Source organism: Erpetoichthys calabaricus, chromosome 2, assembly GCF_900747795.2.
Source record: "Erpetoichthys calabaricus chromosome 2, fErpCal1.3, whole genome shotgun sequence".
Lineage (NCBI taxonomy): Eukaryota > Metazoa > Chordata > Cladistia > Polypteriformes > Polypteridae > Erpetoichthys > Erpetoichthys calabaricus.
The window spans coordinates 127,351,404-127,375,451 of record NC_041395.2 but is presented as its reverse complement, the minus strand read 5'-3'; the positions used below and the strand labels follow the sequence as shown (position 1 = coordinate 127,375,451).

General features: G+C 39.7%; 1 protein-coding gene across 1 annotated transcript in view; it reads right to left on the bottom strand.

The window, feature by feature from the left end:
* The window catches only part of veph1 (ventricular zone expressed PH domain-containing 1), a 234,384-nt gene that overhangs the window by 115,665 nt on the left and 94,671 nt on the right, over positions 1-24,048 (bottom strand). Inside the window, exons 7-8 of the mRNA XM_028794493.2 lie at positions 13,866-14,015; positions 11,717-12,084 (exon numbers count right to left, since the gene is read on the bottom strand). Of these exons, the coding sequence (XP_028650326.2) occupies positions 11,717-12,084; positions 13,866-14,015 (518 nt within the window). The remainder of the gene's footprint in view (positions 1-11,716; positions 12,085-13,865; positions 14,016-24,048) is intronic.

Here is a 24,048-nt window from a genome sequence, read left to right as displayed (position 1 = left end):
TATGATCTGCTTCTCGCAACTGAAAGAGGGCACCGTGGCAGAAGTTACCCGACTTGCTCACCAACCACAAGCGTTACCTGGTAGGTAACCACCCATACAATCAGATTGTGAATCAGACTACGAATGCCTGCAATGTAATTACCCCGATCAACATGCTGTCAAATGAACGAACCTCACGCCGTGGCACAACGTTAGGGGCTTCGCCTCTACGTCCGAGGATCGATTCCCGTAAGGGAGTGCAGTGACTGTGTACTCCTGATGAGCCCACAATTACGGCAAAACACGTGTCGCATAATATGCATCTTCAAAGCACGGTGTAAACAGTAAGTTTAAATTGAGTTTATAGAAACGCTCCCGCTGCCGTTTGCAATACCATATTAGATGACTTTGTAACAGAGTTAAAATTGCTGGAGCGATAAATTTTTAACTGCCGGGTCATGTCGTGTGTTCTTGGGTAGGTACACCAAAAAATGTATACATTTATGCATGTAATGGGCAACCAAAAAATGTACTATACCAGAAAGCACTACAGTAGTACTCAATGTATCTTTACTTCTTAAATGTTAATGTTTTACTGTTTAATAATTTATACGCTTCTTATATGTTATTCAGATTCTTTTATCAAAATACCAGTAACAGCGCACTGCACGATAACGTGGAGTGAATACACTTGACATGACCATTCATAGTATTTATCCTCTTTCTCTGTACGTTTACCATTCATTTGCTCAGACGTTGATGCGCTTGCTGCTTAATGAGCAGCTCTTGACCCTAGCGTCCCGCTGCTTCTCTTCTTTCGTCGGCATCTTTTCCCGTTAAAACTGATTTTTTTTAAAACTTAGTATGTTTTCTTTAATTTTTCAGTTAAGCTGGCACTTAAGTCTTCAATCTGCCTCAACAATGATTAGCGAAGGTGGTAGACAATGAAAACGTCAGCCGTACGCATCCGCCACGCACGCACTGGTGCGCGCAGCTCTGAGTTGATTCTACAATAAAATAAAATAAAGATAAAAAGAGTAATAACTTGCAGCACCGCTATTCAATTACACTTGCCTAACGCCTCTCCTAACGGGAAATACTGTGGGATCTGGGCATCCGTCAAAGCAGCAATCACAAGCCCGATTAGAAAGCGGGAAGCTGTGATTTGTCCTCTCCCTCCCATGTAACAATCGCAGCCCGTGTTGCAACGCACTATGTATGTATATGTACCGTCTTTTTCCGAAAATAAGACACTACTTTTCGGGGGAGGACAAAAATAAAAGTATATTTATATATTTTTATTTAATATTTATTTATTTTACACAGAATACAGAAATTAAAATTTATTCAATTACAGTCATGTCATCTTCTTCTGGAACATCGTCATAAATCAAGATTTACACCCCTGGAGTCTTCCACAATTCCCTTTTTGTACTCGACGGAATAGCTCTTTCATTTTGTACTCATTTTAACTGCGGTTAAAAATTATTCACTTTATAAAAAATAAAATTACGTATGAGGAAATAATCAGACTTACAAGACTGAAATGAACAAACATTGTATCTGCACTGTCGCTCAATGTAGACTGCTGCCTTAACGAACAATTATTTATAGTGTGCGCCAACGACGCGTTCCGTCGCATTCCGCATATGCATGCCCCCCTCCACCCCCTCCCCACCTCATTCGACCATACTCTGCGATACGCGCGACGCAGTACAACACAGCAGAGCAGAGCGGACACAATATTTACGGTATGTATTCATGCTGCCTTATGTTGTATTTTTAAGATAAATTCCAAGAATTAATTTGAAACGAACTGTAGAGGTAAACAATGAATTTCTCGGAATATTTTATTTCAAACATTTCTCTGAAATACGAGTATTAGGGAAGCTAAACATACTTAATAAATCAACAGCATTTTTTAACGAATTCTTTTTTTCACATTATTTTAACTAGGGCTTATTTTCGGGGGAGGGCTTATATTACAAAAAGTTCCGAAAATCTCGATAGGGCTTATTTTCGGGGGATGTCTTATTTTCGGAAAAAGACGGTATATATGTGTATGTGTGTGTATATGTATGTGTGTATATATATATATATATATATATATATGTGTTCATATGTGTGGGAAAGCGAATAGTAGACGTGACGTACTATCTGTGTACCAAATTTCAAGTCAATAGGTGAAACGGTTTGCGAGCTACAGCTGATTTCAAATCCTGGACAGACAAACGAATAGCCACGGTAGCGTATTATACAAGAACATTTTACTGTTTAATAATTTATATTTATATGCAATGTGCTTCTTATATATTACTTCATATTCTCATATGATAATGATGTTAATGTTGTTTATATTGATTTCTATGTTATTGTAAGTGCCCTTTATTTGTGGAAAAATAAATTTGGCAATTAAACTTATTTTATACATACATTTTATTTTTTTCTCTTGCATTCAGTGAGCGAATCCACTGGGTAATCAGCTATATATATATATATATATAGATAGATATGTATGTATGTATGTGTATATATATATATATAGATAGATAGATATATGTGTATGTATGTAGATAGATATGTATGTATATGTATATATGTGTATATATATGTAGATATACAAATATGTATATGTATATATGTGTCTGTATGTGTATATATATGTTGATATATGTATATATATGTGGATGTGTATATGTATATATATATGTATATATGTTTATGTATATATATGTTTACATAACCTCTTTAACACACTACTTCTCCGCTGCGAAGCGCGGGTATTTTGCTAGTATATATATATATATATATTGGCAAGCGGCTGGGGTGGTACCCAACCGGGATGCCCGGAACGACCGGAGGAGGGATTACGCCTCCTCCAGACCACGAGGGGGCGACCGCCCTGGTGGCTATGGGGACCAAGGGAAAGGAGCTTGGAAGCTCAACCCTATAGGGGCCTGTGGTCACCGCCAGGGGCCGCCCTGATGCCTATGGAGCCCTGGCCCTCAGCACTTCCGCCACACCCAGAAGTGCTGGGGGGAAGAAGACCAGGGACACCCGGAGTGCTTCCGGGTGCACAGCCAGCACTTCCGCCATGCTGGGTAGTGCCAGCAGGCGCTCATTGGGAGGCACCTGGAGCACATCCGGGTGGGTATAAAAGAAGCCGCCTTCCTCCATTCGATGGCTGGAGTCAGGAAGAAAGGCGGAGCTCAGGAGGAGATGAGTGGAGGCGGACCTGAAGAGAGCTATTGGTTGTGAGGCCTGGACTTTGAGGGTGAAAGTGGATTGTGTGCTGTCACTTGTAAATAGTATTGTGTAAATAAATGTGTGTGGTGCTTAAAATGATATCTACCTGTCTGTGTCTGGGCTGTATCCCACAATGGCATCCCAGATGGGCCTCTCCGCCTGTTTCAAGGCAGGGACCCGTCTTTAAAAATAATTTTCTGGACGTCCCGGCGCAGCATCTGAGCCCACACATGCACCGCGGGAGTGGTGAGCACACAACCCCATGGGAGTGACTCACCCCACGGACCACCACCGGTCCACAGAAGAGCCATTTCCCCCTGGTGCAGAGTGACAGCAACAGCCATAGCCGGAGTGCAGAAGGCTCCTATGAGAGCGCCATTGCTGAGGACATCCGGGATGGCATCGCATCTACGAAGGCCATGCTGAGGCAGGCGCCTCGGACAGACGGGGCCCAGGAGGTAAGTGCCCTGCCCAATGGCAGTCGGCCCTGGAGGGCTGGACTTGCGTTTTGTGTTGCAGGCAAGGACTGCCCAGATCCGCGGGCCTTCGTTAGCGCGGCGGCAGCAAGAAGAGCTGCGGTGAAGGAGTCGCTGCAGCTCGGAAGGCCATGGCAGCTGCGAGGTTGCCCGGAGGCTTACGTCCGCACCAGAAGGAGGGGAGACAAGATGGCCGCGGACCGGAAGTCCCTCCCTGAGACAGGCAAGGGATTGGACGGTGTGTGTTGAGTACCCACCGATGATTGGTCGGAGGCGGGACCAACTAATGTCCATCCCGAGCCGGAGAAGGACCCGATTGGGCTGGAGAGAAGGCCCCATGGCAGGCAGCCGGTGTGTGTGGCTGATCAATAGGTAAGTCCACCGCTGGCTGACTGTCTGCGCTTGCCGGCAGCTCTGTGAAAGCTGGGGGAGTGCCTTCAGCCCGCAGAGTCTCTATTACAGGTGATACATGCCCTACAGGAGGAACTGAAGAAGCTGGAGGGGAAGGCGGTCGCGTCCGTGAAGACGCTGCGTGAGTGGGCGGAACGATGCGACGCTGGATCCTTCGGCCGGAGTGGCACATGCAGTAGTCTGCCCTGTTGGGTTGCATGAGAAAGCGAAAGCATGAACTCTCAAGGCATGTTTTTGATTGTTTCCTTGTGACATACTAGATAATTTCAGCTCGCACATCATTAAAACAACAATAAAGATATTTTCGTAGATATATATTGCACACTCCTAATATAGGGGTAATTTAACATATTGTAACATATACCGAGTAAAGGAAACATTTATTAAATGATAATAAACTGTAATTTGAAAGCCTAATGATCTTCTTTGTTTAAGATTAAAGAAGTTTAATTTCATGAGTCTTTCAGAGTAGGATATGTAGAATACGCTTTTCTGCATAGCTTCTATGCTATGTCTTTCTGTAGTCCGGTGACTAAATGAGCCAGTCTTAATTTTGTTAACCTCAGAAAAGTACTTTTCACTTTTTAATATATGAGTGCCATGGATTCTGTTTGAAGGTGTAATCTAATACTCCCTTTAATTTTCATGTACACACACATACATATACATTTTTTTGTGGATGACATACCTGTAGATTTTTTTCTCTACTTTTCCTGACACATTTGTAAGCATCTCATGCACATTCAACAGATTGTCTCTTACTTATGTGACTGCTATGTAATTTAGCAGATTATCTTTTAGAAGTAAGAGGTTTCTGCTTTTTTTTCAGAAGACATAACACATGTCCATTGATCTTGGATTTTTAGTTTTTAAAAGCCATGTGTTACAAATAAATCTCCTGGAGCTTAGCAGGGTAAAAGTCACTCTTATACTACAAGGCACTGAGTTCTCTGTAGGAGTGCACTAATATATTCCACCATATGTTAACAATTACCTGCCAGAAATTAAGATAATAACAAACTTCCTACAAATTGCCCCATGCTGGTTTGGCATTTTGGTAGTATTTGTTTCATCAAAAGCAGTTTAAAGTACAATTGGCAGGCCTAGGCAGTGGTACATGCTATGACTAAGTCTCCAACTGAGTGCAGATACAGGGGCTTACTCAAAGAAAATAAAAAGTACATGACATTCCACCAACATTAAGGAGGCTAAATAAACAAAGGCAGGTGAAAAAACATGCATCTCAGCCAAAAGAGTTTTCCCCTTTTCAGTTTCCTACTGAATTAGGTACAGTATATACACATTTCTGGAATATCTGCTAGTGCTTCTAGTTATGGTTACATTATTATGTTAAATTCATATCTTTTTTCTAAGATTAATCTGACAATTGTTTACTTGTAATGATTAACCATAGGTTGCTGGTAAAACAAGAATTATTTGGGAAGAAGGCTTGAAGGAGTATAAGGAGGAACCAAAATGATTAGAAGAAAACTGGTTTAGATGCCTCAATTGGCAATAGAGAATGCTACAGGGAAATATGTTGGAAGCACCAGCTAAAGGTCAACTATTGTTCTGCCAGCAATAAACACCCTACAGAATATATAGGCATTCAGTGAATCAAATATTAAAAATCATGAACAAATATATCAGAACATTATTTACATTCCTCTATTCAGCAGTGTTCTGAACCTGCTTATTCCATTGTAGCATTGAGGAAAACTGGGGCCTATTCTGAAGCACTGGGCACAAGGATGGGGTGCCAATCTACCTCACAGTCTTTGGGGTACAGAAGGAATCTACAGCAGTGTTTCTCAACCACTGGGTCACAGACTGTTGTTAGTGAGTTGCAACAGGCTGTCATGAAAGTCGGTCCAGCATAACAATTAACGGTGTTGCACAATATTTTCCCTCCTCTCTACTAGTGCTTGTTTCACCAGTGGAGATGCCTCTCTTACTCTCGTGTTTGCACTTGTTTCATAATGGGTGACACAGACCCTCCCGATTTCAATAGATGTCTGTGGGTCACTAGTGAACTTAAAATAGCAAAACTGGGTCCCAAGGCTATAAAAATTGAGAAACACTGATCTAGAGTACCTTAAGAAAACCCACATAGACATGGTGGAGAATGAACAGATTCCAATAGGAGTCTTCTGCAGCTTTAAACTAAATGCATCAGAGCTATGAGGCCAGTCTCTAGAATTATTATTCTTACTATAGGTACAAAAAGAAAATTGAAGAAATAAGTTTATGTTTTTAATGTACATATTTGAAAATATTACCACAGGTGTAATTTAATCTCACTGTAGTTAATTAAAATGAGGCCAACAAATGCCCTGGATGGAAAGTATTTTTTGTTGTGTTTGCATGTTCTCCCCATGTTTTCATTGATTTCATTTGTTGACTCCAGTTTCCTCACATGATCAAGATTCATGCTTTGTGGTTCTAAATTGTATGAGAGAGTGAGTGTGCTGTGCAAAGGACTACCATTTCCTACAGACCTGCTTCCACGCTTGTGCTGTCTGAAACCGTTATAGCCTCCATTTATCTCCATGATTCTGATTAAGAAAAGTGTTTATAGAAATTGATGGATGGACTTAAGTATTGAGCTCGGTTAATAACACTTTGATGATACGCTAAGAAAGAGTTTCATCACTTTTTCAAACAGCACCATTCTAATTTTAACATTTTTATATTATGAAGAGTTTTGTCTTGATTTTCAACATGCATGTGCTTTAGCCTCCTTGGCTAAAAGCAGTGCTCCTGCACATGAGGTAATACACATTTTTGCAGCAAAGTCCCCACATCTTGTTTCATTTATATGCTGTACATTAAACTATATACATGTCCCTGACTGACAGTAAATTCTTAGCTATTTGTAGTATTACACACATGCGCATGGGGGACAGTTTACAGGCTCTAATAGTGTTATTTGTCAGCCAGACCAGGGATTGGCACTCTCACCTGATCCTCTCTCCTCTTATTCCTCTGCAGCCCAGTCAAAAACCCTGACTCTTAATGACATCACCATTGATCCACCCACTGCTGACATCACTTCCCATTTACATTTACATTTACATTTACATCATTTAGCAGACGCTCTTATCCAGAGCGACTTACAACAGTGTTTGTTAGTTTTTTTCGCATACCCCTTGGGGTCAGAGCGCAGGGTCAGCCATTGTACAGCGCCCCCTGGAGCAATTACAGGTTAAGGGCCTTGCTCAAGGGCCCAGCAGAGTAGGATCTCTTTTTGGCACTGACGGGGATTCGAACCAGCAACCTTCGGGATTACAGCGCAGGTCCTTAGCCTCAGAGCCACCACTCCGCTCCACTTCCCGCCAACCCTGATGACATTATTTCTGCTACCCAGAATTCCCCTTCCTGCCATATCAGTTCCTATTCCGGCTCTCCTAACTCCACCTCTTCCTCCTTCCCACCATATTTATAGAGCAGTCTCAATCTGTTAGTCAGTTCAGTTGTGAACTGATTAATATCATGACCCCGAGGACCAAAATATGCAACAAGTCAATTTAATCATTAATGTTATGTCTTTAACAGTTGAAAAAGGCAATCTTAGTGACAGTGTACAGCAGTTGCCAAATAGCGATGATGACAGCACTTCTTATGGCAAATCAGCAGCATTGTGGTTTGAATCCCAAGGATTAGATCCTTTTCATTCATCTTGATCTTAATAATTTTTACATACAAAAATACAGTGGAACCTCGGTTTGCGAGTAACTTGGTTTATGAGTGTTTTGCAAGACGAGCTAAAATTTTTAATAAATTTTGACTTGATAAACGAGCGACATCTTGCAATACGAGTAGTATGTATACGCTTTGTCTGCTGAGTGTCATGTGATCACAACTGAGCTGATGATTCTTCTCTCTCTCTCCCCCTGCGGGATTGTGGGCAATCATCTCCTATTCTCTGTCTTAGTTGGCGTGCCTCACTCATATAGTCAACATCCGTACGAGCATATACAGTTTACTACAGCATTGTGACTCTGTGTGTGTGTGTGTGTGTGCGCGTGTGTGTGCTGTGATGTGTGAGTCCCCGTCTCAGTACTCTAGCAACACCAGCTTTATTCAGCTTGAAACAGCAACAGTGTGGTTATTTATTGTAGCGGGATCTGCCACTCTCCTATACACAGACACAGCAGTCAGGCAGGGTCGTGGCCAAGTAATACTGTGCCCTGCACATTTATAATGTTCCTTGTATCACCCATCGATGGCAGGCGCTTATAGCATGTCCGCGATCTTTTCGGATTCGCTTTTACGGCGAACTGCTACAGCGCTGGGAGACTGCGATTGTTTTGGGACGCTCTTCCGAGTGTCATCCCATTGGGTGGAATCCCACAAGAGTTTAGAAACTCACTCACACCAGCCATGATTCTTTTCAAAGGTAAAGTGCAGGTTAATTTGTTTTATGTATTTTTACTTTATATTTTGTATTAATCATTTTTATATGAATAGTTTTGGGTTGTGGAACTAATCATCTGAGTTTCCATTATTTCTTATGGGGAAATTCACTTTGATATACGAGTGCTTTGGACTGCGAGCACGTTTCCTGAACGAATTAGCTCGCAAACCGAGGTTCCACTGTATATGCAGCAGATTAGTGATTTCAATAGTCAAAAAATATTTTTTTACTATAAAATTATCTCATCTTATAAAAAAAAATTGTCCCATTTTGTTTTAAAACATTTACAACATTCCTATCATACAGATGGGTGGCACGGTGGTGCAGTGGTAGCGCTGCTGCCTCGCAGTTAGGAGACCCGGGTTCGCTTCCTGGGTCCTCCCTGCATGGAGTTTGCATGTTCTCCCCGTGTCTGCGTGGGTTTCCTCCGGGCGCTCTGGTTTCCTCCCACAGTCCAAAGACATGCAGGTTAGGTGGATTGGCGATTCTAAATTGTCCCTAGTGTGTGCTTGGTGTGTTTGTGTGTGTCCTGCGGTGGGTTGGCACCCTGCCTGGGATTGGTTCCTGCCTTGTGCCCTGTGTTGGCTGGGATTGGCTCCAGCAGACCCCCGTGACCCTGTGTTTGGATTCAGCGGGGTGGAAAATGGATGGATATCATACAGATCATTTACCGGTTTCCTTATGTATTAAAATTGGCATTTATTTTATATTATCATCTGTAAACATAATACATGTTTTGATTGCTTTTGAATTTCTTCTGTATTCTGTAATTTAAATTAAATGTATTACCAATGTCCCTTGAGAAATCAAAAATGGCATTGTCCTTATCCTGCATTGTTCTTTATTAGTTCACATCTTATTTGCTCATGACAAATTATTTAGCTGGGAGTTTAAAATTATCCTTTAAGTTTATAAATACATCATTGGTATTGTATTTATTTCTGTATTCTTACATGTAACATGTGATAACTGTGTTATTCACTCTATAAAAAAGGAAATAGCCTGTAGAATGCAAGCCTTAAAGGAATACTCCACCCCAAAATTATATCTACATATATGCTATGCATCAACATTCACCGTACTTTTCAATCACACCTCGTATATATGTTATTTACCACATGTAGTTTGTAGCAAGAAAAAAATGTAATCACATTTTCATGCCAAATGGAGATACACGTTTCAAATTAAGTTGGTGCCTATAGGGACCAACATTGAACAACAGCAAACAATATCATAAAGTTCCTGAAACATTCTCACATTACTTGTGTTGCATAATCCACATGTGAAGTGACCTAGTTGTAGCCCCACAATGTCTGAAACACATGCATTTTTACTAAAATATTATTAAATAATATACTTCTCTAAAACACTCTTAGGAACAAGAATGGAACAAACTCAGACATGACTGAAACAAAAATTACAAAATGCAAAGTCTCACATTGAGCAGCTGAGCACACTGGTAATCAAAGATCTCCTTTGTATACTAGCGTTGGATGACAGCAGTCATGTTTGTAGACAGTCCACAAGAAGCAAAACTGCTAAAGAAAGCTGAGCAAGATGAAAGCAAGAGAAGGAGAGAGAAAGAAAAAGTGAGACAATGGTGCAGTGGGAAATAGCAGGGATTCATTGAAGATGCTGTAGGGCAGGCACCCTATTGGATGTCTGTAGTGTCTCATTCACTACTCAATTAAAGGCAGTAGTCACAGATAACTATTAATTAGTCACAATTCACCTTGCTAATAGGTGACATTTGGGGAATCTGAGACAATGCTTTCCATTTAAGACTATGAGGACTTGCAAAAGGCCAATGTCTCATCTCCCTGTCTCATGGACTGAAATATGAAACATAGAGGCTGCCTAGAAGACAAGGGACTTTAATATGAAACACAGAGCTGCAGCAATGTTAAGGTGAAATTTGGACATGGTTTCTTTACAGAAAAACATATTGAATTTGACAGCTAAAGTGATTTGAGGGACTGGCCTTGAAGAGAGGTTTTAAAACATGTGCACTTCAGAGTTACTATGTGTTTGTTGTCATGAGTAAAGTCTGATATGAAAGCAACCTGATAGGAGGAAAAGGGTCAAGATTCTTCTATTGACATATGCCAAGGTGGTAAATGAGTGAGAGAAAAAGGGACAGAAGAAAGAGAGTGGAAGGGTGCTTGGTTTGGTACTTGATAATTCTCTTCCTCAACTTCAAATGTTACCACAGAGCCATAGATTCCTGGAGAGCACTTAGGCAAGGTAAATTTGGGATAATATAAAAACAGGAAGTATTGTTTCTCAAACTAAGAGTCAGAAAATAACTTAAAGACAATAAGTAGCTTGGGAAAACATGGCATATAAACATGCAGAGGTGGACTAAACGGGGTGAATGATAAGCAAGCAGTCACTGACATATAGTGCAACTCATTTCCCTTCCTTTCGTCTATCCATCCATTTTTTAACTTTCTGAATCCACTTGAGATCTCATATATCAGACAATCTACACATATTAATATCCAAGTTCACTCAGCTTTAAAAAGTCAGTGAAAAGAAAGCAGCACTTCCAAACAGATAAAAGATAATGGCTTTCTTACTGAACAAGGCTTATTTTCTCTTTTCCATGTTATCATTGATCCTACTGAAAAACAACTAAACTTTATAATCCATTCATCATTTCATTTTCTTAACTGCATATCTAGTTCATTTTCACAAGGTCTTGTGTGTTCAGTGGTAAATATTACAAGTATATGGGCTTACCAGTCAGCCCGCACACCTTTTATCAGTACTATAATGTGACATTTACAGTTATTTAAAAAGATAGGCCTCTTTAAGGATTTTCCCAGGATTAGCCACTTCACTAAAGAGAATGAAGCATACAACATGATTGGTAATTGCTTCACTTTTATTATACAGTAGATGTTTATTGCAGGTTTCTAAAGAAAATCTGAGAATATAATTATGCAATAAAGTATTTAAAATTAACTACAATATGCCATTTCCTAGGAAATTCTGAATAAAATGAAAGTTTATAAACATCATACAGTATACTAATGAGTTTGTGGCTGTGCAAGTAAAGCATACTGTACATGATAAGATCATACCTTTTGCATTGATGCCATTGTGACAGGATTAAGAAGTAACAAGGGTTGTTATATAATGTACAATTAGCTCAGACCTTATGCAGTTCTACCATTTAACTCACCTTCAAAAGTACACTGGTCTGGAATAGGGATTTTTCTTTTTACGGCATTGTAATAAGCTTGTACTTTAGTGAGATTTTCTTTTAAATGTCGCCATAGTTTATCCCTGTTTTCTTGAGGGCCCTTCTCCATTGTGCCATTGTTTTCCTGACAGCTTTCGCTGAGCATTTCTGTAGAACACTTCATAATGAATGTAGAAGAACAGGGATTAGGAGTTGAGAAACTCTCGGTGGTGCCATCATCTACTCCAGAAGGTGAATGACAGCTTTCTTGGCTCAGCGCACTCTCAGAAAAACACACAGTGGGCATTTCCCCATTTTCTTTACCATTATCAATTTCTAAATTTGTTGAGTTTGTCAAGCTTTGTGACCTGAAAAAGTAACAAAATGGAAATGGTTGACAATTTAGGAAATGAGTACCATGGAAACCAATTGCAGTATACAGTAAAATCAGTTATTATAATTATAGGTTTGATAGAGGTACTATATTAAAACAACCTGACAGGAATGAGCATCTCATTACCAAAGAATGTTAAGTTAATTTTGTGGCAGTGATGAGCTATGCTGCTGTCTTTTAGCATTTCTCTTGCCAAACCCTGCAAACATAAAGGTCATTTTTCAAAACATAGCTAAATTGAAATTAGGAACAGGCAGCAGAACATTTTTACAAAGTGCTGGGCCGTGAAGAATTAATTTAAGTGCCAAGGAGCCAAACATAGAATAAAGACAACACTTTAGGTAAAAACAGTGATTCAGCAGGATGGTGCTACAGCACAATGTCTGTAGAGAGCTCAAGGAGAAAGCCAGTGAATAAATAAAGTAACCAACAGGCAAGCCCTTTCAAAGTGGTGTCCATGAAAAACATTTTTTTTCTAAAACTTTCTATTTTCTATTCTTTTAGAATCTTTAAATCCTAACTCCATCAAAACTAAGGAAAGTGTAAGATCAGAGGTTTGTCAGAAATATATATATTTAACCTTTCACTGTATTAGCAGTTGTTGGTATCTAGTTATTTTTTATTTGTGAAGGCTACAAGTAATGTTTATTACTCTGTTAATTCTACTGTTTAAGGAGTTATTGCTGTAGTTGTTTCATGAATTTTACTACTAGCATAATTATGCTCTCATTATATCTTTTTTTTGTGCAAGCCACAAAAAGATTTCAAAGCCTTTTCACCTCCCTTGAAGATCTGTGACCTGTGTGCTCAACCATCTGTGAATCCACATTTTTAACTTTATAGCATCTGTGTGTGCTACTTGCCAGTTCATCCATTATTTCCTTTTTGTCTTCCTCCCTACAAACACTGCATGCACTATCAAATCCATATTTTTACTTTTAAAGCATCTGTGTGTGCTAGTCGCCATTTCATCCATTGATATTTCCTTTTCTGTCTTCCTCCTTACAAATACTGCCTGCACTAACATTTGTGAATGTACATTTTTAACTTTAAAGCATCTGTGTGTGCTAGTTGACAGTTCATCCATTATTATTTCCCTTTCTGTCTTCCTCTTTACAATCACTTTTGCAGTTCAGCACATGACCAAGGACAGCCTTAAGCTAAGAGCAAGTGGAACATACTGTACGGGTTTATGGAAGTCTCTAGCTGCTGCCGGATTGAAAATAGGTTTTAATGGAGATTTGTATATAAAAAACATTGCCTTTAGAGGATACTGGAGAAAAATGTGCACATCTTTCTGGAATTTGCTTGTTTCTCAGTTAGATGGAAACCCACTTAACTTTCACAGTATACTGTATTTAGATTTCAGTCTAGGCTACCAAAACGTTTGGAAGATACACTTTTTGGACATGTGGGATAAAAAATATTACTTTCTTTATTGTTTTCACAGCACATATGCTGCCTGGTTTCAGAAAACCAAGTTGCATTTCCCCTTTGGCGCAGAGTGTGGCAGGAAAACTACCAACACTGTTGATGTGTCCTGAGGCACAAACAACATGTTACATAATTACCAGTCGTTACCTATTTTCAACATACCTTAATACAATTTTCATTGTACATGAATGTATTATTTGCAAGCATATAATTTACATTTAATTATGCATGTTCCATTTATTAATATTGATTAATACTAGATGTGATCTCAAATGCTGTTTCTTGTTTCTGTCTTTTGTGGATGGCTGACCTCAACTATACCTGGGAACATGTCTTGAGCTCTTGTTTTCAGTTAGTATTTTATCCTCATGTGCATAGATCTTCTCTGTCAAATCTTCCTTTTGACTGCCGGCATTTGTCGTTGATTCCAAATTACACAATGTAGAGTTCTCTCTGGTGTCAATTTGCTCCCTGTAGGAATAAAGTTTATTCATTGTCACAAGCCATCATTCCAATGTCAGCTTACATCAAGAGTTGAAATGTTCAACTTGACAGAAACATTACAGTATGTGTGTTATAAGTTCACAACTAGCCAAACATTTCACAACACCCCCCTTTTTATCAGTTTTGATTAAAATTTAAACAAATAAAGTGCATTGAACAATCTGAAATGGTACAAAGGTAAGCGGTAAACTAGCAGAGATTAAGAGAAAAAAAATTAGGTTATCAAGAACTGAAAATATTGTCATATTCAGAGTTATACAAAAAGGTCCTTTTCAGGGAACAAGTAATGGTTAAACAATTTAGAGCTTTTCTGCAGCAATGGAAGTTAATGAAGCCTTGAAAGTTGATGCAAACAATTCCTACGGGTATCTGGACTTTTGTTGATTACTTACAAATGTTTCATCTGCGTAAAACCAATGTGGGAACAAACTATGTTGCTACACCCTTTGAAGCATTTTTTGGACAAAATTGCATTGTATACTGCTATCATAAAAATAAGAAAAAGGCAATTAACAAAGGAAGACAGGCAGACTATTATAACCCATTCAAGGTACATGTATATGTCTTTCCTTTAGAGACATTGTACAGAAAGCCAAGATGTTAGTGAGTACATTGTCCTACACCTTCAAAAGGAGCTTGGAAACTGGAGAAAACTCTGACAGGAACAGGTCTGGCAGATCGAAAGCCACAGCAGAATCAGAAGACATGTTCCCATCATAAATATGCCCTTCCATATTATCAATACAGAAAGTGGAATAAGTCTATCGTTTACCTCTTCACTGGACTTAGAAATGCACTTTATTTAATGCTTTAATCTCTTTGTTGTCATGTGAATAGCAAAAGCCCTTTAAACAGATAAAGCAAAAGCTCTCCAGGTCCTCACTTGACACAGAAGTGATTTTGGTTGTTTCTGTAATTTGAATTGTATTAATTACCAAGAAAATATAGCCACAAAATACACAATAGAGATATTGGTTTGTTAAGTGGTGACCTGTCACAGAAAACGCAAAATACAATTCTAAGGTGACAGAGTATTTTACACAAGGACCCTAAAAGACCCATCTGTAATAAACAGTTTGCATCTTTCACTTTTCAAAAATGGGAGAGTATATCCTTTATTAGGCTTGCTTTATGGCAGCAGGAAAAATGTATAATGCCTCTGTGTTACATTGTAAGGAATGACTCAGAAAGGCATTTGTTGTTATTAGCAACTTACTTGCTTGCTTGTTATGTTTGGTTAGGCTCCGCAAATACATTTATTTCTGACTCACCCTCTCTCCCTCAAACACATTCCTATCTGGAGACTAAACTAGCAGCACGAAAATGCGAGTTGATCCACAATTTTATTATTATTTACTCAGTAAACACCTCATCCCAAAACAAAATACAAAAAAATGTACAATATATTTGATTGTTTGGAAAGACAATGCAAGGATAATAAACATTTAATCTGGAGCAACTGTCTTTCAAAGAGAAGTACTAAAGTTAACACAGAGGCAGATGGCAAATAAGCAATAAGAGCACACTAAGTGAAGGGCAACTAATGTCAGAGCAAGCAGTTAGAAATCAAAAGCAGAAATAAGTGGTAGAAATATAAAGCAGACCCAAAGTGTTAAGAGGGTGCTCTGATTGCAAATTATTGTTGCATGACCTTCTTTGCTATGCTGTAAGCACATTTCAAAGAAGGCATTTAAATTTTGCCACTAATTCATGCCAACAGACTGTACAGATGACCCCTAACTAATATTTTTTATACAGGTTAGAGGATAGTCAGCTACTCTATACATTTATTTTTCCCTTCCCCACCAAGCTCTTAAGTGTAGCACATATTGTACTTGTGCCAGATTTGTCACATTACCTTCTACTCATCTGTCCATTTCCAGCTTTTTTTACCCACTTTTTTACACACTTATTCACACTTTGTCAGTTTTTAGCCGCAAATGAGGTTATTAGAGACCTCAACAGACACTCAACTTTGTCATAATCAGGTGCACACAGAAGACTTGTTTTTACATAGATTTGTAATCTAAAAGCTGATTTATACTTCTTGGTTGAGCTTATGCAATAGCTATGCTGTACCCAGCATAGCCTATGGCGTAGTAACAGTGTGGCTTGACACGCACCTCCACAAAAATGTGTGGACCTTAATATGATACCTCATCACAACACTACAAATGCAATCAGATGGTGGCCAATTTGTGCTGTCAAATATCAGTTGACGTTGGTTTGGAAGTCTGTGAATGTATTAAAAAGTGGTGTAGGACAAATACATTTGTCAACTGAAGAAAATGTGTAGCAAGAGGAGTGATGCTCTTCGAAGGCAAAAACTCCCTGCATTTTATATTCTTCTTCTCTGTCTGGCACCACTGGATCATTCGCTTTTCTTGTGTGCTACAAACACTGTCAACTAGTGCTCGAGTACGTGACTGCAGCACAGTGTGACACAGAAGTATAAACTGCTTTCAACATAGGTTATGTGCATAGCTACTGCCTAGGCTCGACACAGAAGTATAAATTAGCCTTAGCAACTGAGAGATGGCAGCACTACATTTCACACAACTATGCCATCCACTGTACCTGCAAAAGCTATTTATTACAAACATACAATAAACTGAATTAATTTACAAAAATGATACAAAACAGTATGCTGAATTAGAAAAAGATCTGTTATGTAAAAAACTGTTAATAGAGCTAACCTGTATACCTTTAAATGAAATGTCCACAAAGGAATGAGCTCACTGGTTTTAATTTTCACAGTGGGTTTACAATAAATAGATTCATGGATGCCATCACTCCCAATTTCTGTCATTCCAAAAGTTCATATGGTCATGGAATTGACCTTAAACATCTGGTTGAGATCAGCAGACATGCATTCTTTTTTATTTATAAAAGCATGCCAAGACCTCATAAATTAACAGCTGATATATGTTAAAGAATAATGTGTTAATTGCTATGCTTTGTTTTAAAAATTATGTCACTACCAGAAATACGCACAGCATTTATTCTGATTAAAAATAAGTTTTTAGGAAAAAATTATGTTCTTTTTTTATTGTCTAATAACATTAAACTGGTATGTTTCTGTTTACTGTGACTGATCACAGATCCTCATTTGTTACCCTTATACAATAAAAAAGGAAAAGGAGAGTGTTTCATCACGTCTTATGTTATGGTCAAACCACCGCATCTTCAAATTGAACCCAATTAGCTTTCTTCAGATTTTTTTTGTTATAGTCATTACAAATTACACAACATTTAATATGCACCAGTGCATTCTCCATATTAAAATAAACATTTGAAATGATGTCAAATTCAACATACTACATTTAGTGGCAATTTAAACATGCTAAACCTACCACAGATATTATCCATATTTTATTTAAATCTTTTTGTTAAAACTCTCACATAGCTTTAAAATAAAGTTGAAAAAATTAGGGGAAAATGGAAGAAAAAATAATACTCAGTTGAATTAGCTTGTGTCTAACAAAGGACAGCAAGGCTTTTTATGAATATGGTGTAACCTACCATAACATGTATGTTTTCTTGAGTGACACTTAACAGAGCACTTCATCTGCCTGTGTTACAGTCTAGCATGCCGTGCAATCTACTCATTCATCTGTTTGATGACTAATGAAATCCAAGTTTACTATACAATCATTTGAAGGCAAAAGTTACATTCATCCCTTTTACATGCCATTTTGTAATTACTAATTTACGCAGGACAAATATACTCAATGGCCACTTTTTTTTAGGTATACTTGATTGTAAACGCAAATAGTCTGTTCTTGTAAATAGCTGTACATATTGTGACAATATACAACCCCAATTCCAATGAAGTTGGGACGTTGTGTAAAACGTAAATAAAAACAGAATACAATGATTTGCAAATCCTTTTCAACCTATATTCAATTGAATACACTACAAAGACAAGATATTGAATGTTCAAACTGATAAACTTTATGTTGTTTTGCAAATCTTCACTCATTTTGAATTTGATGCCTGCAACACGTTCCAAAAAAGCTGGGACAGGGGCATGTTTACCACTGTGTTATATCACCTTTCCTTTTAACAACACTCAATAAGCGTTTGGGAACTAAGGACACTAATTGTTGAAGCTGTGTTGGTGGAATTCTTTCCCATTCTTGCTTGATGTACAACTTCAGTTGCTCAACAGTCCGGGGTCTCCGTTGTCGTATTTTGCGATTCATAATGCGCCACACATTTTCAATGGGAGACAGGTCTGGACTGCAGACAGGCCAGTCTAGTACCCGCACTCTTTTACTACGAAGCCACGCTGTTGTAACACATGCAGAATGTGGCTTCGCATTGTCCTGCTGAAATAAGCAGGGACGTCCTTGAAAAAGACATCGCTTGGATGGCAGCATATGTTGTTCCAAAACCTGTATGTACCTTTCAGCATTAATGGTGCCTTCACAGATGTGCAAGTTACCCATGCCATGGGCACTAACACACCCCCATACCATCACAGATGCTGGCTTTTGAACTTTGCGCTGATAACAATCTGGATGGTCCTTTTCCTCTTTGGCACGGAGGACACGACGTTCATGATTTCCAAAAACAATTTAAATGTGGACTTGTCAGACCACAGCACACTTTTCCACTTTGTGTTAGTCCATCTCAGATGAGCTCGGGCTCAGAGAAGCCAGCTGCGTATCTGGGTGTTGTTGATATATGGCTTTTGCTTTGCATGGTAGAGTTTTAACTTGCACTTGTAGATGTAGTGACGAACTGTGTTAACTGACAATGGTTTTCTGAAGTATTCCTGAGCCCACGTGGTAATATTCTTTACAGAATGATGTCGGTTTGTAGTGCCGCCTGAGGGATCGAAGGTAACGGGCATCTAGTGTTGGTATTCGGCCGTGCCGCTTACGTGCAGAGATTTCTCCAGATTCTCTGAATCTTTTGATGATATTATGGACAGTAGATGATGAAATCCCTAGATTCCTTGCAATTGTATGTTGAGAAACAGTGTTCTTAAACTGCTGGACTATTTGCCCACGCAGTTGTTCACAAAGTGGTGAACATCGCCCCATCCTTGCTTGTGAACGACTGAGCTTTTTGGGGTTGCTCCTCTTAAACCCAATCATGGCAAACATCCATCCATCCATCCATTTTCCAACCCGCTGAATCCGAACACAGGGTCACGGGGGTCTGCTGGAGCCAATCCCAGCCAACACAGGGCACAAGGCAGGAAACAATCCTGGGCAGGGTGCCAACCCACCGCAGGACACACACAAACACACCCACACACCAAGCACACACTAGGGCCAATTTAGAATCGCCAATCCACCTAACCTGCATGTCTTTGGAATGTGGGAGGAAACCGGAGCGCCCGGAGGAAACCCACGCAGACACGGGGAGAACATGCAAACTCCACGCAGGGAGGACCCGGGAATCGAACCCAGGTCCCCAGATCTCCCAACTGCGAGGCAGCAGCGCTACCCACTGCGCCACCGTGATGGCAAACACCTGTTTCCAATTAACCTGTTCACCTGTGGAATGTTCAAAACAGGTGTTTTTTGAACATTCCTCAACTTTCCCAATCTTTTGCTGCCCCTCTCCCAACTTTTTTGGAATGTGTTGCAGGCATCAAATTCAAAATGAGTGAAGATTTGCAAAACAACAATAAAGTTTATCAGTTTGAACATTCGATATCTTGTCTTTGTAGTGTATTCAATTGAATACTAGGGGGCTCCGCCCCCTGTTCACTTCGCTCGCCAACCCCTGGTGTTGGGAATGAAAAAGAGCATGATGTATGAATGAGATATAGAATAGTGTGAAGGTGTAGATGATGCAAATAGAAAGCAAACAATAAAGTGTGTGGCACAGTGTAAAGGTTTATTGGAAAATTTCTTTGTACACGCCGTTTAACTGTAAAAGGTAATTCCAGGTCAGAACTTGTAAGGTCAATGAAGATGGTTATTGTCGTGATCAGAGTCAAGTTTGTCAGAGCTTAGAAAGAGTTGTGTCTCTCCAGGAAGTAATGCAATGACTTGGGTATTAATGTTTTCCACATTAATATTTTTTGGACATAATATAGTGCGTTGTGTTAAAAGGGGCATTTGGTCTAATGAGATTGCTGTTCCAAATCTGTCTGTAACTAAGTAGGCGCAGATAAAGGCTTGAGGAATTGTAATAATATCTGGGAGAAGTCTATCTGTATTGGTGAGTGTACCATCTCCCAGTTGTAATAACCAATTGTTATGATCTGGATGTGGACATCGCATGTTTTGTACTAACTGTATCTTTTGAAAGCAATGCCAATTGTCTGCGTATTTTAAGGTGCACTGAACAACAGCTGAGCGCATGGAATGTGGAACAATAGCTAAGCCCTGTCTAAAATCTCCTCGTAATAAAAGTACCTTTCCTCCAAAGGGAAGATTATTATTTATAAATGTTTGTAGAAGTTTATGAATGGTGTTGAGTAAGTGAGTGGATGCCATTGTACATTCATCAATAATTAACAGTTTTGCAAGACGGATGTCATGTGCAGTGCCACCGTTAATGTTCATAGTGGATATCGATTTGTAGGATCTAATGCAGTTCGTAAAGATTTCACTTTCAGGTACATCGTTAGTTAGAAGCTTCTGTAGATATTCAGGATATGAATGTAAAGGAGGCAGTCTAATTTGACCGTTTTGATAACAACGTGTAAATTCATTACTTGTATTGCTAGTTGTTTCTTCAGGGAAGTTAAGTGAATGACAATGATTGCAAATGACATTCATTAATCCCAATGAATTTTCCTGAATAGTGGACTCATTATTGAACGCGTTGTCAGCCACCTTTATGTATTTTGTCCCTTCGCTGCCGTTTCTGTATGTCTGAGGCGGGAGGTGTTTCGTTTTGAATCCGTGCCTGTTTCGATGCAGCACTTTGAGACGCGCGCTGTATGCGTCTACGTTCAGTGTGTCTGTCCATATGCGCTCGTTTCTGATAATGTGTTAGTTGAGCTTTGCGTTTTTGGAGCCGAGACATTTTTTCTTCCGGAGGTTCAGAAGCGCGTTGTAAGCACCGCCGTGTATTTTGTTTTTTCATGCGGGTTCGTGTGTTTGGTCCCGTTATCCGAGCCGTATCGTTTTGTACCTGTGATCGTGTATTTATGACTTGTTTGTTCTTCAGCGTGAGAAATATGGATAAGTAATAAGGAGGATCGCACTCACTGTTAATATGGAGCCTTTTCTGCAGTTGAACAGTTAATAGTGCTTCAGTGTAAGGAGATCCACCTATGCTGCATAGTGTGAAGGTGTTGAGATGACGTATGTTTAATACGGACGGGCACTCACTGTTAATATGGAGCCTTTTCTGCGGTTGAACGGTTAATAGTGCCTCATTGTAATGAGATCCACCTATGCTGCATAGTGTGAATTGTGTTTGGTCCCGTTATCCGAGCCGTATCGTTTTGTACCCGTGATCGTGAATTTATGACTTGTTTGTTCTTGAGCGTGATAAATATGGATAAGTAATAAGGAGGATCGCACTCACTGTTAATATGGAGCCTTTTCTGCGGTTGAACGGTTAATAGTGCTTTATTGTAATGAGATCCACCTATGCTGCATAGTGTGAACGTGTTGAGATGACGTATGTTTAATACGGATGGTTCATTTAGAAATGGGGCTTTGTGTGTAGATTTGTGCATATTTGCGTTGTTGATTTGTTTCAGGGTGAACTGTTCCAATGCAATGCAATATTTGTCCACATATGCGAAAGCAGTATGGGCCATTGCCTTTTGGTGGCCTGATATTTACTGCGGTAGATGCAAAAGCAAATGAACTATTGTAGGATCTAATGCAGTTCATAAAGTTTTTACTTTCAGGTACATCGTTAGTTAGAAGGTTCTGTAGATATTCAGGAAATGAATGTAAAGGAGGCAGTCTAATCTGACCCTTTTGACAACAACGTGTAAATTCATTACTTGTATTGCCAGTTGTTTCTTCAGGGAAGTTAAGTGAATGACAATGATTGCAAATGACATTCATTAATCCCAATGAATTTTCCTCAATAGTGGACTCATTATTGAACGCGTTGTCAGCTAAGTGGCGCAATCGTTTAGCAGGTGTCTGCGGACGGTTCCTTTAGAAATGGGGCTTTGGGTGTCACTTCTTATTGATGTTAGTGTGTTTGTGGGTCTGAATCGTCGTTGTTGTGAAGGTTTCGTGTGCCATGTCCGTAGTCTGTCCCGTTTCGTCTCTAATGGGCTTGGTGTGGCGGTCACGGCTTCTTTTTTTTGGTGTGGTAGGAGCTTGTTGAATCCTCCTCTTTGTGTGCGTCCCGTTTCGTGTGCAATGGGATTCGTGCGGCGCTGTGTGCTTTGCCGGCGTCTGGGGGGGGATGTTGCTTGGAGGGGGGTGGTGGGATTGGTGGGGCGCGAGCGTCTTCTTTCTTTTTGTGTGCCAGGGGCTTGTTGAATCCTCCTCTTTGTGTGTGTCCCGTCCGCTGCTTGTAGGGGGGGGGGGTGCTTGGAGGTGGGTGTGGGATTTGTGGGGCGCGAGCGGCTTCTTTTTTTTTGTGTGCTAGTTTCGTGTGCAATGGCTTTCATGCGGCGCTGTGTGCGTCGCCTGTGTTTGACTCCTTTTTTCTGTGCTCACTCCTTTTTTCTGTGGTCGCGGCCGCCTCTCGCGGCGCCTCATTTCTTGGGGCTCCTGCGCAGTACGTCTTTTTGCGGCTACGGCCCATGGCCGGATGTCCCTGCGTCCATCCGGTTTAGCATTCTCGGTTAGTAATGTGGATAAGTTGAAAAGGATTTGCAAATCATTGTATTCTGTTTTTATTTACATTTTACAAAACGTCCCAACTTCATATAGCATGCAGACATGGTTAGAGTTATTGTTCAACCAAATTAACAAAGTGCATAATCTAAGCAACTAAAAAACAGCTCTCACATACCACCACCTGTAGAATTTAGGGAGAATGGTGTGATAAAAATACACATCCAGTGAACAGCAGTTCTGTGAGCAAAAACACCTTTTTAACTAAAGAAGTCTGAGATAAGTCAAGATTGTTCAAGCTAACAGGAAAGCCACAGGTACTAAAAAAGCAGCTTGTTGTAACAGTGGTGTGCAGAAGGGCATCCCTGAACATACAACACAATTTATCATGAAGTAGATGAGCCAGAGCAGCACAGGAGCACACCACGTTCTTCTTCTAGAAGCTGACAGGAGTATGAGGATACAGTGAACATGTGAACCCCAGCGCTAGAAGAGCGAGACTGGAAAAATGTCACTTGGTCTAATGAATCTTGTAGTGCAACATGCATATGGTAGAACTAGAATTCGAGACAAATAGGGATCTAAAGATTCATCCTGCCTTTTGGTTTCCCTGTCTGTAACTTTCCAGGTCAGCTCCACACTCCCCGGTTACTTTTGTGAGAGTCTTCGACCCAAAATCATCGATAGTCATAACTGAGATGAGCGTTAAGTGCTTTAATTTAAAAACCAAAAAACAAACAATGTTCAATATTGCAGTGTTCAATAAATAAATAATCCAGTAAAAGTCAAAGTGATTGTGGAGGCTAAAAATCCCAAATAAATAAATAAATAAATATTTTTAATTATATGTTTATTATATATATAAGGCTAAAAATCCCAAATAAATAAATATTTTTTTTTTATTTTATATATATATATATATATATATATATATATAAAAAGGAGGTTAAAATTCCATAGCAGGTAACATTTTTTAAAAATCTTTGTCCCCGGTGCATCCCTTTAAAACTGATGTCTCATCTGCTTACCCTGCATGGGGCTTTGCAGTACAGGAGACACCCAACTAACAGGCACAGCCAACCTTATCTCCTAGGCTCAAGTCCCTGCTGTCCATGGCTCCCAGGAGGGCACCCACTCTGAGCCAGGCCTCACTCCTTTTGTTTCTCACTGCCTCTCCATGGACTTATGCGGGAGCCTGCTGCAAGGATGGGGTCATTCCAGCTACACCATAAAAATGCCCAGCTGGAGTGACCCTTTTCAGCCCCCAAGCATCA